Consider the following 14,387-nt stretch of genomic DNA (forward strand, 5'->3'; position numbering starts at 1 on the left):
CAGCTGAATGGTATGTGTAGCTGTACAGCTAGATAAAACAAGTCCCCTGAAAACTCTGGAAAAAAGACACTGGTGCAATTTGACTTCTGTCACTCTGAATATGGAAAAATATTCCTTGTGAAATGATGGAGGTCAGTGACTCTTAACACAGCTTCCTTGCAAATGCTCCTGCTTGGAAAGTGTGGAATCAGGCCCCCACAGTGTAGGGGCTTGCTTAAGGCCAGAGAACCACATAGTCTAGAGGAAATGAAAATCCCTTCAGTCATGTCCTTTTCCCCACTCTCATGGTGTCAAATGAAGAAGAAGCACCATTCATTAATTACAGCAATTTTATAAAATATCAAGCAAAAGCCATTAAATTTATCAAAAGCAGAATCAGCTAATTCAGAGAGTCTCTTTCCTTTGGTCCCTTTGGAGTAGTACAGTGACATTCAGTAATTGTGCTCTGAAGATTTATGGTTTACTTGCTTGTGCAGTGCTGGCACTGATCACAGAATTGCAGAATGACCAGGTTGGAAGAGACCTTCAAGATCATCAAGTCCAACCCTGCCCCAACACCTCAACTAAACCATGGCACTGGGTGCCACCTCCAATATTTTTTAAAACACACCCAGGGATGGTGACTCTACCACCTCCCTGGGCAGACCATTGCAGTACTTTATCTCTCCTTCTGTAAAAAACTTTTTCCTAATATCCAACCTATATTTCCCTTGTCACAGCTTGAGACTGTGATATCTTTTTCTGTCAGTTGCTGCCTGGAGAAAGAAATCAACCCCACCCTTTCAGGAACCACCTTTCAGGAAGGTGTAGAGTGATAAGGTCACCTCTGAGTCTCCTTTTCTCCAGACTAAACACCCCCAGCCCCTTCAGCCGTTCCTCACAGGGTTTGTGTTCCCAGCCCCTCACCAGCCTCGGTGCCTCCTCTGGACATGTTCCAGTGTCTCAACATCCTTCCCAAACTGAGGGGTCAGAGCTGGGCACAGCACTTGAGGTGTGCCCTCTCTAGGGCCGAGTACAGGGGAAGGATGATCTCCCTGCTCCTGCTGGCCACAGGAGGAGCATTCCTGGTCCAGGCAGGAGCCATTGGCCTTCCTGGCCACCAGGGCACACTGCTGGCTCATGTTCAGCCGACTGTCCATAAGTACAGAGGTCCCTCTCTGCCTGGACACTGTCCAGCCACGCTGTCCCCTGCCTATAATGATGCAGGGGGTTATTGTGGCCAAAATGCAGCATTCAGCACTTGGACTTAATAAACTTCATCCTATTGGACCCTGCCCATCCATCCAACAGTTCCAAGTCTCTCTGCAGAGCCCTCCTACCTTCCAACAGATGGACACACAGATGGAGCCTAGCTTAGTGTCATCTAAAAACTTATTAATGAAAGACAATCCCCTCATCCATGTCATCAATAAAAATATTGAACAGAACTGAGCTTCCCAGCACAGACCCTGTGGCATGCACATTCTTCTCTCTCTCAGGATTTTTTCATAGAGGAGCACAGAGGAAAGAAAGAAAAAACAATTTCTATTTCTGCTCTTTGTTTTCATATGTAGAATGTGTTTAAAGAATTTTTTGCCTAGGGTAATTGCTTGATTAGATTCTAGCGAGGATTGTTTGAGCCTGATGGCCAATCCAATCTACCTGTGTCTAGACTCTTGAGAGATGGTCACGTGTTGTGAGGTAGTTAGATATGGTAGCTAGAAAAAGTAGGTATGTAGTTTTAGTATCTCCTTTAAATAGTATATTAATCTATTATAGTATAGTTAAAATAAAGAAATAATTCAGCTTTCTGAACTGGAGTCAGATATAATTGCTTCCCACCAGGTTTGCCTGCATTTGCAATAGACCCCTGAGGAGCACCAGCAGTAACAGGCTGCCAGCTGGGTGCAGCACCATTCAGCAGCGCTCTGGGCCTGGCCATCCAGCCAGTTCTGAACCCAGCATCCGAGGGGCCTCTGGACCCCTCAGATGGGAGTTACCCACTACAACAATCCTACTTTTCTTTTTAATGTTAGAGGTGGTGATCTCTGACAGTTGAAGACTTATCTTTTAAGTTTCTGAACCTCTTGTGACTTACTTTAAGTTTACTGATAAGTGGCTAGGATTTAGAGTGATTGGGACAGTGATATTATCAAAGTCACACTTTGGTACAGGGAGGCAAAATAAGTATCGAGGTCAGGAATTTTGCAAAGTGCCACCAGATGAAATAAGTAACTCTGGAATAAAGATGAAGAGAGCATCACATACTGAAAGGAAAGATCTGTTTGAAGTGGAGAGAGCAGGATGAAAATTGTCATGTGGCTAATGGATGCAGCAATTCCAGCAGGAAGTCTTGTAACTGATGAGTGTATACAACACCTCCAAATGCCCACTAGGAAGCAGAGGTGATGAACATCTTTGATAAGCCATTTTCTGCAGGCTTTCATTCTTTGCTAAGGTAAGGGATGATTTCTCACAGACCTACTAGTCCCTAATGACCTTTTTGGATTATCATCTGGGGCCTGCCACTGCTCCTGGAAACAGGAATAACTTCTTTTCACACTGTGTCTGGGAGGCAGGTAATGAGAAAGGGAAAGATACAGGCACAAGACTTAGGGAAGACAACTAAATCCAAAGTGCTATATTCTGTACCCAGCTTTGGCTTTGGCTTCTCCAAGGAAGAACTAGCTATAAGCTGCATGTAAAAGGCCAGTGATATTAAAGCATTTGGCTCTGAAAGGATCTGGGAATGCGAAATGCCACAGTAGAAGCTATTACTGTTGTCATTTTACTGTGGGCAGTTCACTGTCAGCCTCAAAGAGTGGTGGAGGAAAAGGGTGGAGTGAAGGAGGCTGGAGGAAAAGCCATTAGGATGGGCAGAGAGGGAAATTCCTGGAGTACACTTATGATAGATCTATGGACAAATCTCTCACACCAGAAACACAGAAACGTCAGTGAAAAGGCTCTTATAGTTGTCATCAAGGTCAGGATTTCATAGAGGTCTGACCTCAGCTATATGTAGTCAAAAGTATAGGTCACAGCCTCACAAAGGGAGCTCCAACAAAGCATGGCAGTGGAGTGATATTTGCCTTTAAGCTCTACAATATGTCACCATGGCTTTTATGTCTCATTCTTCTCTTCTATATGTGACCTCTTCCTAAGGCTCTTCATTGAGCTCCCTGCAGAGGTAATTAGTGCATCTCCTGGGGCAGCAAATGTGGAGACAAGGGCTAAAAAACCACATGGGTTTCACAGGAACTCAGTCCTACATTCTAGATACACTGTCTCTGTCCTCAGATAGCTTTCCAAGCACGCGAGGGAGAAAACACGAGTGGTGTTTCAATTAGCACTCCGCAGCTCCCCAGATGTGCCAGGGGTCTCTGAGCCCTGAGTTCACTGCTACACTGAGCCTCCCTGTGTTATTGGAATGGCACCTGCTGCTGTGTGCAATGCCTCCACAGAGCACCCCTTCCCTGCCAGCCCAAATGGAAAATGTGGCAAAGTCACTGAAACTCTTTGACTCTAGCAGAAGGTCGAGTTTGATGTTCTGTTATAAAATCACATACAGGGAGCCTAATGCTTGGCCCTCAGTTTCTCCTGAAATTAAGTGAATTTCCCACAGAAATACAAGGAAATTTTATCTTAATAAACCTTCATTATTTACTGGCTTTACTTTGCTTAAATAACCAGGGGGAATTTAAACTGATCATTTGTTTTCCTGTGGAAAAATCCCATGCACTGTAATAGAGGAGACCCTGAAATGCTTTTATCTTAATTACTGCAGAAAATTACAGAGAATTAGATCCTTTGTAATGGTTTTCTGAATCATCCTTTGGGATTTGATAGCAAGAATATAATTCGCTATTGAATTGTATAGACTAGTGGAATAACAATGCCTCTAGAAAATGTTCACTATCCGCTAATGTCTATGGGGCTTCCCTGTGAAAGTTTTCTAAAAGCTTTTTATTTACAAGTATTTCCAGAGGGTTCTATTATGCTGTTCACCTTTGTTTATAATGCACACTCATTAGACTAAGAAGAGCAAAAATAGACAGTAGAGACCAGTGATCTAGTTTCTGGGAAAAAGGACTGCATGAAATTACAAGACATCATCTTTGTAACCCTGTGAAAATGCATCACATAGCCAAGGAAGGCAGAAAAAAGCTTTCATCCTGCATGGAGTTACTGCTGGCAGACCCTTTCACATCTAAACTCTGCAGCTTTAGGGAGATGCAGAGATCTTTACTTTGGATTAGCTCCATAAACTAACACAATAAGTTGACTGTAGAATTTGATCATATCCTGGAAGCTTGCATGCAAGGATCCATGTTTGCATGTGTAATATGTCAATAATTGTTCAGTTCCTTGTTTGCTTCCTTCAGCTGAGCAGCAACCATGTCTTTCAGCTGCAATCACAGCTCCCTCCTGAGTAGACTGCTGCACATAGCCTGTTTCTTCCTCCCCTAGTACTTGTTACACTGACAGAAACAGACTCCCTGAACCCTGCCCGGCACCCTCACTTCCACCTCACAGACATCAGTACTGGAACCTGGGGAAAACTGGGTCTTAGTTGTGCAGTGGTTTGCTACACAGATCTGGTCTCACTGTTAACATGCTCAAGCATCCGAGGAATCCTCGCAATGGCAGTGTGGTGGAGCACTGGCGGGTGCCTTGTGTATTTGGGAGTGCTACCAAGCTCCTCTTCCATTCCCCTGGTCAGCAGTAAGGGCTACACAGTATCTGCTTTGGGGATTACCATTTCTGATGGGCATTTCTGTTCCTTTATTGGTTTATGCTAACTGCTTTTGCTCTCTCCTTATAGGACCTTGAAGGAAAAGACCTTGCTGAGTGTAGTTGTGTGCTTTTAACAGATTTGTCATTCCAACACCTGATGGGGAACATGCTGAACAGTGCCTGACTCCAAAGTGTGCTGCCAGAGTTACCCTGGGTTTAAGCAGTACAGCTAAAGCTGCCACATGCAAGGGTTTGCAGATCTGGGAACAAGAGAAGTCACAGAAAAGTCTAGGCATCTATCCTCAATCACCCCTTAAAAGTGCCCAGTAGGGAAAATAGAAGAAAGATGTCAACAGCAACTTCAGAATTTTCTTGTTTCTGCAAAAGAGGTGAGGATAGAAGAGGAAACATGGTGACTTTAGGTGACTTTCCAGGTGACAACATGCCAAGCTTTCACACAGGAGTCACAGAGGGATTCTAGCACTAAAGGATACTGAGGATTTTTTTTTTTTTGAGAGAGAAATTAAATTAGGAAAATGTTATAAGGGTGTCCCAACATTGCATACCTGTGCATAGCCCAACACTGCATACCCATGCATTTAAAGTCCACATGACAAAAGGTGTTTGATAATCTCAAACTAAAAGGTGCTTTTTGTTTTCCAGGAATCAATCTCTATTGCAGATATTCATGCGCCAGCTGCTAATACAAAATGCTTAAGGGTAAATACAGGCCATTGCAGAAAACAGAAAACAGCATGCTCAGTACTGGAAGTGGAAAACAGATTATGTTAGTTATTGGATTTATAAGTTGAACTAAAGCTAGAAAAATCATTCATGTGTGTTGCAGTTCTGACCAAGTCCTGTCTCACTACTATCTTTCATGAAAAGCACAATTACCTTGATTTTCCTTATTTTCCTTCCTTTCCTCCCCCCCACCCATTCTTCCATTATTTTTCTTTTTGATTGTCTGTCTTGGCAGACAGACAAGTCCTGTGTTCAGAACACAAACTCCTACTCATTATTATAGATCTCTAAAATGTTTTATCTAACACATTTTCAGGCCGTCACAAATATTACAGTAGAATATTTTTTTTGTTATTATAGATTGTTCCTGCTTTTTGTTTATCCACCTCAGATTTTCCCTTTCTGAGATATGAACCCATGCATCAGCCCAAGCTGTGCTGAAAGCTGCTTCTAAACAGTACAAAAACCGAGCTCTTAAAAATCTGTCAGTAGTGGCCAGATGCAGAGAGATTTTTTAGCGAAGCAGGGCAGTTAAATACAGTACAGAGCTCAAGCCTCCTGGATTTTATTTTATGTTCATGCATTTTTATGAAAGACATGAAGAAATCTATTAGATCCTCATGCTAATGAAAAGGAAATTGATATATAAGTCAGTTTGACAATCATTTACAGATTGGGGTATCTAACAGGAAGCATAATGCTGGAAAAGGAGAAGAAAGGGACTTTTGGCTTTGACCATATGACCAAGGGATGGTTTCCTCTTTGTGTAGATGCTGCCACAGGGAATTGCATTTCCTGCAAACCTCTATTTTCCCATACATTTATGACAGCTAGTATAGGAAAGGGTCTGGGTGTTGGAGTGTTTCATGTTTTCAAACTTGGAGAAGTATCCATCTTTCACAGCTACAGCCATTTTACAGCTGTGGCCATTACACAATGGCCTGGAGAACTGAGCCACCTGTGAACTCAATGTGGGACTTGAAAAGACTGGTACATAAGGAGGCTCCAAAGAAGAAAGAAGTAGCAGGTATGTCTATGTCACAGTTGCTATTTTATTGAGTTTGCATGTAAAGTGCTGTGTTGAAATCTGCTCAAGAGGTGCAGAATTTGATGTGAAACTTAAACTGCTGCTGGTAGTCACCTTGTGAGCAGAGGGGTGGCTCAAGAAATGGTATAATTGGGTCTTGTGGGTCTGTACATCACTGCAGGCACAGACCTACTGGGAACATTTCTGAGCTTCTGGATGGGAAGAGAGTCAGGTTTCTGAGCATACAAGGAAATGAAACAGAAGTGCTAATGACCACTTCTTCATTGTGTTTATATCTGGTTTCCAGTACAATAGGGCCCTGATTATAATTTGTGGGTTTTGATATTATTGTAATACAAGCAATTAGCTACAAATGAACAACAGCAATGAGTAGACAAGCTATACATAATGCATATAGATGTGTAAAGGAGCATGTCATACTGTTTGTGTTCCCCAAACTTCCCCACCAAAATTTATCTATTACGTATGGAACCAAACCCAAACACCAGATCTGCATCCTCTCTGTGGAGGAGAAATTTGCACATGGATGAGGGATTTAATGTTCAGGTCATATCCTTGTACCAAAGTATTAGCTACAGTGCAGCACTGCAACACTCAGCACTGCTCAGATATGAATCCAAATTTTACTGCTTGAGAAAATCCCAATTTCAAAATAAATATAATGCATAAAATTAACATAAATCCAGGAAATGAGCAGCAGAACCCTATACAAACATTGCTTACAGAGATCATGAACCAGCCCACTTAAGAGACAATGAAATTTTCAGATCAACTTCAAAGGTGCCTGGCTACAATCTAATGACACTTTAAAATAATGAGATTAACACATCACCAGTATATTTTCACCAAAGGAAAAAAAAAATAAAGACACTAAGGTAAGGATAGTAAATGATCCACCTGGGGACTTTTAATTGTTGCTGTCTGAAGCTGGTTGAGAATCAGGAGTTTGCTTCTTAGAACCTTACTTGAAAGCATATGTTCTTCTTTTAGAAAATGTTTTAAGCATCCTGAGTATGGGTACTTTGAGGCTGGCTATGACATATGCAATGCTATTGTTTCAAAAAATTTTAATGAGCACAGTTCTGCTGCCATGCAGACGGCTCGATGCTGTGTTCTGCTGACAGGAGGATGCAGATCACAACTCATCACAGGGGAAGGCTGGTTGGTTTTTTTTTAACCTGGAGAAGAATTTTAAGTCTGTCAAGGAAGCAACACACACCTTCTTAAATCTGTCTGAAGATTGTGGTGTGTGCTGGATGCTATTGGCCTGACATAATCCTTAGCATATTGAAATTGTGCATGTAAAACATTCAGAGTTTTAGATACAGACACAAAATCTGTGGCTCCTAGAGGGGGAATAAGGAGGGAGCAGGGCTTGTCATTGTCTCTGGGAAACACCTGGGAGACACTAGGTGTTTGGAGGGGGACACAGCTGAGTATAATCCATGCTAGTTTGCCTGGCAATTTAATGTGACCACACATGTCCCATGTGGAGACAGCTCCATGTGGTGAAACTAATGGAGTTCATGGCATTAGTTATTAGAATTGAGCTGATTTTACCCTAAAAATAGGGGAAATCAAGAGGGAACCATGAAAAGAAAACAGAAGCCAAATTCCTTGCCAGTTCCAGATCTCCAGAGCCTGGAAGTGCTGTGATGGGCATGTGTGACTGCAGTTCCTCAAACTCTTGCCCCTTTGAAGCATGTCAGTTGACAAGCAGAGCCAGGGAAACATCATGAGTCCAGACTTCATATGAAAGACTCTGTATGCCCTGAGTCTGCACTAAACCCAGCTTTTGCAAATCCCAGCCTTGTTGAGCCTGAAGACTGCTACCTGTAAGTGCTGTTCTGAAGATATTTTTGGGGTGTGTGAAATACAGGCAAAATTTCTGGCATCAGAAGGAAGGGAAGACCTGGTGCAAAGAAGTACAAGGAGTGCTTTGATTACACCATGGCATTCTGTGACATTCCAGGTCTATCCAGGAGTCCCAAACATGCCTTGCTACAGAACCAGACTAGGGACTGCTAGTGGAGGGAAAGATCTGAAGAATGATAAAACAGCTGAAGCGCACTAGGATAGCACCAGTCCAATGAAAGTCAGCTCCTGATTAATGTGAAACTAGGTTTTGTGCTTATCTGGGCTCCTCCCTACTGGGACTGGTGTAGATGTGGGAATTGAGGTCCCACAGAGAAAGTGTATGGGCAGAAGAAAAGGGAGAAGTCTTGGCCAGGATTCAGCTATCAATGGGAAGAGCACAGTTGAGTGCAAAGCCAGTGAAGGAGAGGGAGAAAGATGGCACAGCAAGATTCTTGGTCTGCCACTGAGTGACTCTCTCCATGTGAGCAGCTCATTTCCCTGCTCTGTCACTCTTCTTATCTGCACAGACAGCCTGTTCTATAGGCTAGGACCAGGTTTCTGCAACACAAGGCATAAAGGACTCTTGAACATCTTAGAAGGTACTGCAACAATACAAACAAATTGCAGCCATCAGATGGAGAAAATAGAGCACTTCCAGTCAGCAATTTTGTTCCTGGTGAAGTCCTCGTGCCACATGAAGCTTTGAACTACAGCTGCTGTGGTGCTAAGTGCAAAAAAGGGAGGTCTTTCTGAAGTGTACTTTGAAATTTAAAAAATTTGGTACAATTTCCATGAAATGAGGGATGAATTTAGCTCATTTTTCATCATGCTCTAATTACCAACTACAGTGAAATATTCTAAGATTATGTATCTCAGGCTCCATCTTATTTCTGGATCTTGCTCCAATTATTTCCCTCTACAGTTTACAGCACCTAAATGAAATGCACTGAGCATCAGACCATGAGTTGCCTGGTCTTTCTCCCTTGCTACCCTGGGCCAATTGCCCTTCCTAGCTACTGCAGTACTGTTTTGCCAGTTTTAGGATGATGGTATTAATATTTACTTGCTATCCAGCAGTTTTTTGAGACAGCCTATTCAAGTGTGAAAAGATTTTTGAGGTCCCAGGTCATGCTACAGGAAGTGAGAACAGTTATTTCTTCTTTTTCCCATTATTTCTCTGTGGTATGATGTATTTGTGAATGCTGGAAGTGGTACGCAAAAGAGGGTATCTATTCTGCAAGAGAAAAGGAAGAGGAAGTCTATTTCAAGGGAGGAAAAGAGGAAGGTTGTTTGAAGGAAAGAGAGAACACATGGGAGAAAGGAAGGGTGAATGTGAGAGGGAGAGCATAGATTCTAGTGCAGGTGAGAAGCAGTTTAGTAATCCAGGTTTTCACTCTCTATCCGAATAAGTTGAATGTCCTCATTGGCAAGTCTTGGGGCTAGCACAGCAGAGGCCATAGGTTCCTTCCAGGTCCCAAATAATGCTCACAAGAGGAACTTTGAGAATGCTGCATTTTTTCCACAAAGAGTTCAATTTCAGAAAGAAAAAAGATTTGGTAGAAAACTCCAGGCCAATACTATTTGCAATCTCATTCTCATTTATTTGCTCAAGTAATCCCCAGTGCTTGATTTACGTAAGACTTGAATTAACTGTGTATTTATTCAGAGATCTTAAATTACACTGATGTGATGAGGTAAAATTGCAAGCTGATGCAGTTTCAAGGGTATTAACAAGCACATGATGGTGAGGCAGATGCCAATTTCCACTGAGGAATCCAAGCCCATTCAAAGGTTTCTAGAGAAGGTGGTAAGAAGGATCTTTTACAAGTACAGCTGCTTTTCATGAAGCAAAATTTATCTTAGTGCTGAGATGAGGTAGAGAGGTGCAGTACCTGTCAGAGACTTTTGAAGAAAATTGAAGCTGCTTGCTTGATACTGCTCTTGGCGAACAGTCTTGGTTTGAGCTCAGACACTGAAAGCAAATTTTTGGATCTGAGCAATTTCTGAATAATGCATGGTACCAGGAATAAAACAAATTCAGATGAACAGGAAGCATGGAGCAGTTATGAGCCTGATCCAATGGAAATTTTCTCTAAGCATGAAGGTGACTATAACTTCAAGCTGAGGTGCCATTAAAAAAGACAAACTGAAATCACCATTGCTTCTGGTGTTAGCTGTTTCTGAAGTACTTCATGGTTTTCATAGGTGCTTCATGAATTCAGGCAATGAAAGCTAGCATGAAGTTGTCACTGAATGGGATTTAGACTTGTTAAATGAATAGGGAAGAAAATGATAATGTAAGTCTATGGTTGATGGGACCATTTGGAAGTCCACTGAAAGACAGAATCTGAGACAAAATGCTCATAATGAAATGACTGGAACTTCCAGTATTGAAATATGATGCAGCAAATATTATGGTTAGGAAAGAAAGCTATCTGGTCCATGTAGCTTGTGGAGATCATCGGCTTGAAAAAGATGGGGCAGGAGGATTGGGGATGAAAACTGTAACTGGTATGAGAAGATCTGTCTGCTTTGCCTAAGTCGTGCCAGTGATGCATGTGGCAGAGCTGCTGGAGTTTGCACCACGTGAAACGGAAACAAGGATACCCACACAGCTAAAAATGGTTATGACAGGCACACAGGAGGCTTAGAGGTGTTCAGAGATGGACAGGGCAGATCTTGAAGTGGGTTGGGTGGGGTTCAGAAGTTACTGTGACTTCTGCGGGAGCAACATTATCACAAGAGGGAGCTGTCCGCCTGTATGAGATTGCCACCCCGGCAAGAAACACTGCAGGAAAACAGCACCAGGGCCTCAAACCCTGGCAGGGGCAGGAGGCAGGAGGTCCCGACTGCTCAGACAAGCAGTGAGCACAGCAGCCTCGCGTGGAGGACATGGGCTGTGCCGGGCTAGCAGAACTAATTCCCCAGGGCAGGCCTACACACTGCCGATTGCTCTTCTGCAAGTCAGATCCTGCATTGTGCTAGTGCTATCAGTTAATTGTTTTATCGGTTTTTTTTTGTTTGTTTTTCTGTTAGCTTTGCTGGGGAGGAGAAAAAGGAGAGGTGGTTGGTCAAAGTCAGACAAGGTGCTAGTCAGAGGTTCGTGTGACAAGGCAGCTGATCACCAAGGCTCGGATGGTGAATGAAGTCGATGTGTGTCAGTCGGCTGTGAGCAGTGTCTGAGCACAACGGGGCCGTGTACCCAGCAGAGGGCACGGACACACACACACACGCTCACACACACACACACACACACACACACACACACGCGCTCCTGCCCGTACCTCTGGGACATCATTTCTTAGATAATGAGCATATCAGTGCCCAAAACGGTATCAGTGGCTACAAGACAAAGCCAGAGGCATCAGGCGTTCGGCTTGAATGGTTTGTGGTTTCTGTTACAGGGTCCAAACCTACCCTTCTGCTGAACTTCCACTTCTGATCAAGGTAATGGTTCAGAGGAACTCAAGCAACATCCCTAAGCTCAGGTTTAAAGACTGGCATCTGTGTTTACAATGTATCAGGCAAACCAGCCTGTAACCTCTTCACATCCGCCTGTAACCTCTTCATACTGGGATTAGTTTTATCTTCCAGTTATTTATCTGAATGGTCATGCCTGATTTTGGTAGACACATTTTACCACAATCTGAGATTGAGCTGAAAGCTTTGTTTCCTGCCAAGAATCTTGAGAGGATAATACATATCCAAGTAGTTTGCATCAGTGGCATGGCATTTAAATGCCCTGCAGAAGAAAAGAACAATATATTTGTATACTCCCTGGGCAGAAAGACAGTTCTTCCAGTGGATGCACTAAGATATGTGATGGATCATGCTGTATATGTTAAATGATGGGTCAAGGCACAGAAGATCAGGTTAAAGGGAGAAAACCACTGCATGTTGAAAAGTTAGAAGGCATTAAAATTATATACAGAAGAAAAGGGTGTAGTGCTGTTGATGAGAGAAATGGATGAAGATCAGAGGTCTGGGCTCCTTGCCACAGGCTACTTGACCTCAGGCAAGTCTTCCGAGATCCCATTTCCTCTCCTACCCTTTGTCTATGTGGCTCCCATGAGCTTCGAGGCAGGGTTGGTCTCAAGCGCAGGAGTTACTGTACTTTATCTTGGTCGTTCTCCTAGGACATACCATAAAATAATTTCTTATATATATACATATATGTATATATAAAGCAACCTTCGAGATAGCATAAGAAGCTAAAAAGGAATAAACACAGAATGCTTTGGGAACACGGGGGAGGAGCAGAGTTCACAGCCAGTTATTAATCCACTTTCAGGACAAGGCTTTTGCTGAAGTTTAAAACAAAATTAAAATTAAAAAAAAAAAAAAAAGAAAGAAAAAAAGAAGAGGATTTCATCCCGAGCCAGCAGTCTGGCTCCAGCCTCAGCACCCGCCCGCCGTGACGCCGGCAGCGGAGCACCCCCCCCGCGGCCCGGGCCGGCGCGGGCAGCCCCCGCCGCTGCGCTGCGCTGCGCACCGGCGCGGCGGCGGGCGGGCGGCTCCGCGGAGCCGCGGGCGGGGGCCGAGCCCGCGCGGCCGCTTGTTGATCGCGGCGGCCGGCGCCGCTCCGGGCTCCGCGCCGGCGGCCAGCCCCGCGCCCGGGCTTGCGCTGCGCCGCCGCTCGCATTCTTCCATTTTCTTCCATTTCACAGTGCAAACCCCTCCTTTTCCTCTTTTTCTTCTTCTTCTTTTTTTTTTTCCTCTCCCTTTCTTTCCTTTTTTTTTTTTTTTTTTTTTTTTTTTTTTTTTTTTTTTTTTTTTCCTTTGCATGAAGATGGCGGCGCCTCTCGCCAGCAAGGCAGGGTCCGCCGGCACCACCAGCAAGCCTCCCTTCCCGGAGCTGGATTTCCGATCGGGAGCCAGGGTGGAGGAATTAAATAAACTCATCCAGGAATTCACCAAGCACGATCAGAGGGAGTACGACGACCAGCGAGCCCTGGAGATCCACACGGCGAAGGACTTCATCTTCTCCATGCTGGGTAGGGCAGGGACCGGCGGGGCGGGGCGGGGGCGATGCCGGCCGGGGACCCCCGGGCAGGGCTCCCGGCGGTGCGGCGCCAGCGGAGCCTTTCCCCGCCGCGGCCGGGCCGGGCTGGGGGGTCTCCGGTCACAGGTCGGCTCTCACCCCCAGGAAACTAATTTTTCTGTCCTGTCCAACTAGCCTTTGGCAGCGATGTATTTATAAGCACTGAGGAAAGGCTGGGTCGCAGAGCTGACCGGTGCTCGGGAAACACGCCGAGCCTGCAGGACTACAGGCGAGGCGAATCCGACCCTTTATTGTTTTTACCTCCAGCTGTCGACATATAGGAAACACATTTTTAATTTTTCTTTTTTTTTTTTTTTTTTTTTTATGTACCGCTTATTTTGGTTATTAGACCGGTGGATGCTTGTACAGGAGCATCTCTCGAACTGCCTTTCTTGCTTAGGTTGCAAAACTCGCTGCGAGTGGAGCAAGTCAGATTGTGGCGGGGGAGTCTTCATCTGTGTAAAACTTTGAATCGCGGGTAGGGATCCTTAAACCGGGGTGAAACCTGTGTTGGCCCTTGCAGAAATGACCTGGGCTCTAGCATGACTAAGGCTTCTTAAGAGTAACAGTGGAATGACTAACAGCTCTGATTCTCCAGGTAGTCAGTTTCTGATAAATATTTACCGTGAATTAACTAAGAAATCACTCAGACGAGTAAGAGCCTTCAGGATACAAAAGGATGCTCTTTAACATGCAGATTAGGCCTTGAAATCAGTCATCCAAGTTTCAATCATTGTCTTAAACATTCTCTCAAACATTTTTGTGTAAACAGCTGCTGTAGCCAGTGAATGGTTCTTTGTAGCTCAGAGGTGCACATACACCCTTAAAGCATACTTAGCACAAACCAAATGTATGGTCTCCATGTACACTCTGAATAACCTACATCACTTTTCTCATCCAGAAACAGAGCTGTCCTATTGCAATAATTATTGTTTTCTGTCTCACTATAATAGACCATGAACACACCTACACTCTGTAATGAGT

The 14,387-nt window shown here is 44.0% G+C and overlaps 1 protein-coding gene across 1 annotated transcript in view; it reads left to right on the top strand.

Moving 5' to 3' along the window:
- Positions 1-12,943: 12,943 nt before the first annotated feature.
- MB21D2 (Mab-21 domain containing 2) overlaps positions 12,944-14,387 on the top strand; it is a 61,293-nt gene continuing 59,849 nt past the window's right edge. Inside the window, exon 1 of the mRNA XM_021536859.4 lies at positions 12,944-13,356. Coding sequence (XP_021392534.1) covers positions 13,146-13,356 — 211 coding nt within the window. The 5' untranslated portion in view covers positions 12,944-13,145. The remainder of the gene's footprint in view (positions 13,357-14,387) is intronic.

This window comes from Lonchura striata, chromosome 9 (assembly GCF_050655825.1).
Source record: "Lonchura striata isolate lonStrDom1 chromosome 9, ASM5065582v1, whole genome shotgun sequence".
Classification (NCBI taxonomy): Eukaryota; Metazoa; Chordata; class Aves; order Passeriformes; family Estrildidae; genus Lonchura; species Lonchura striata.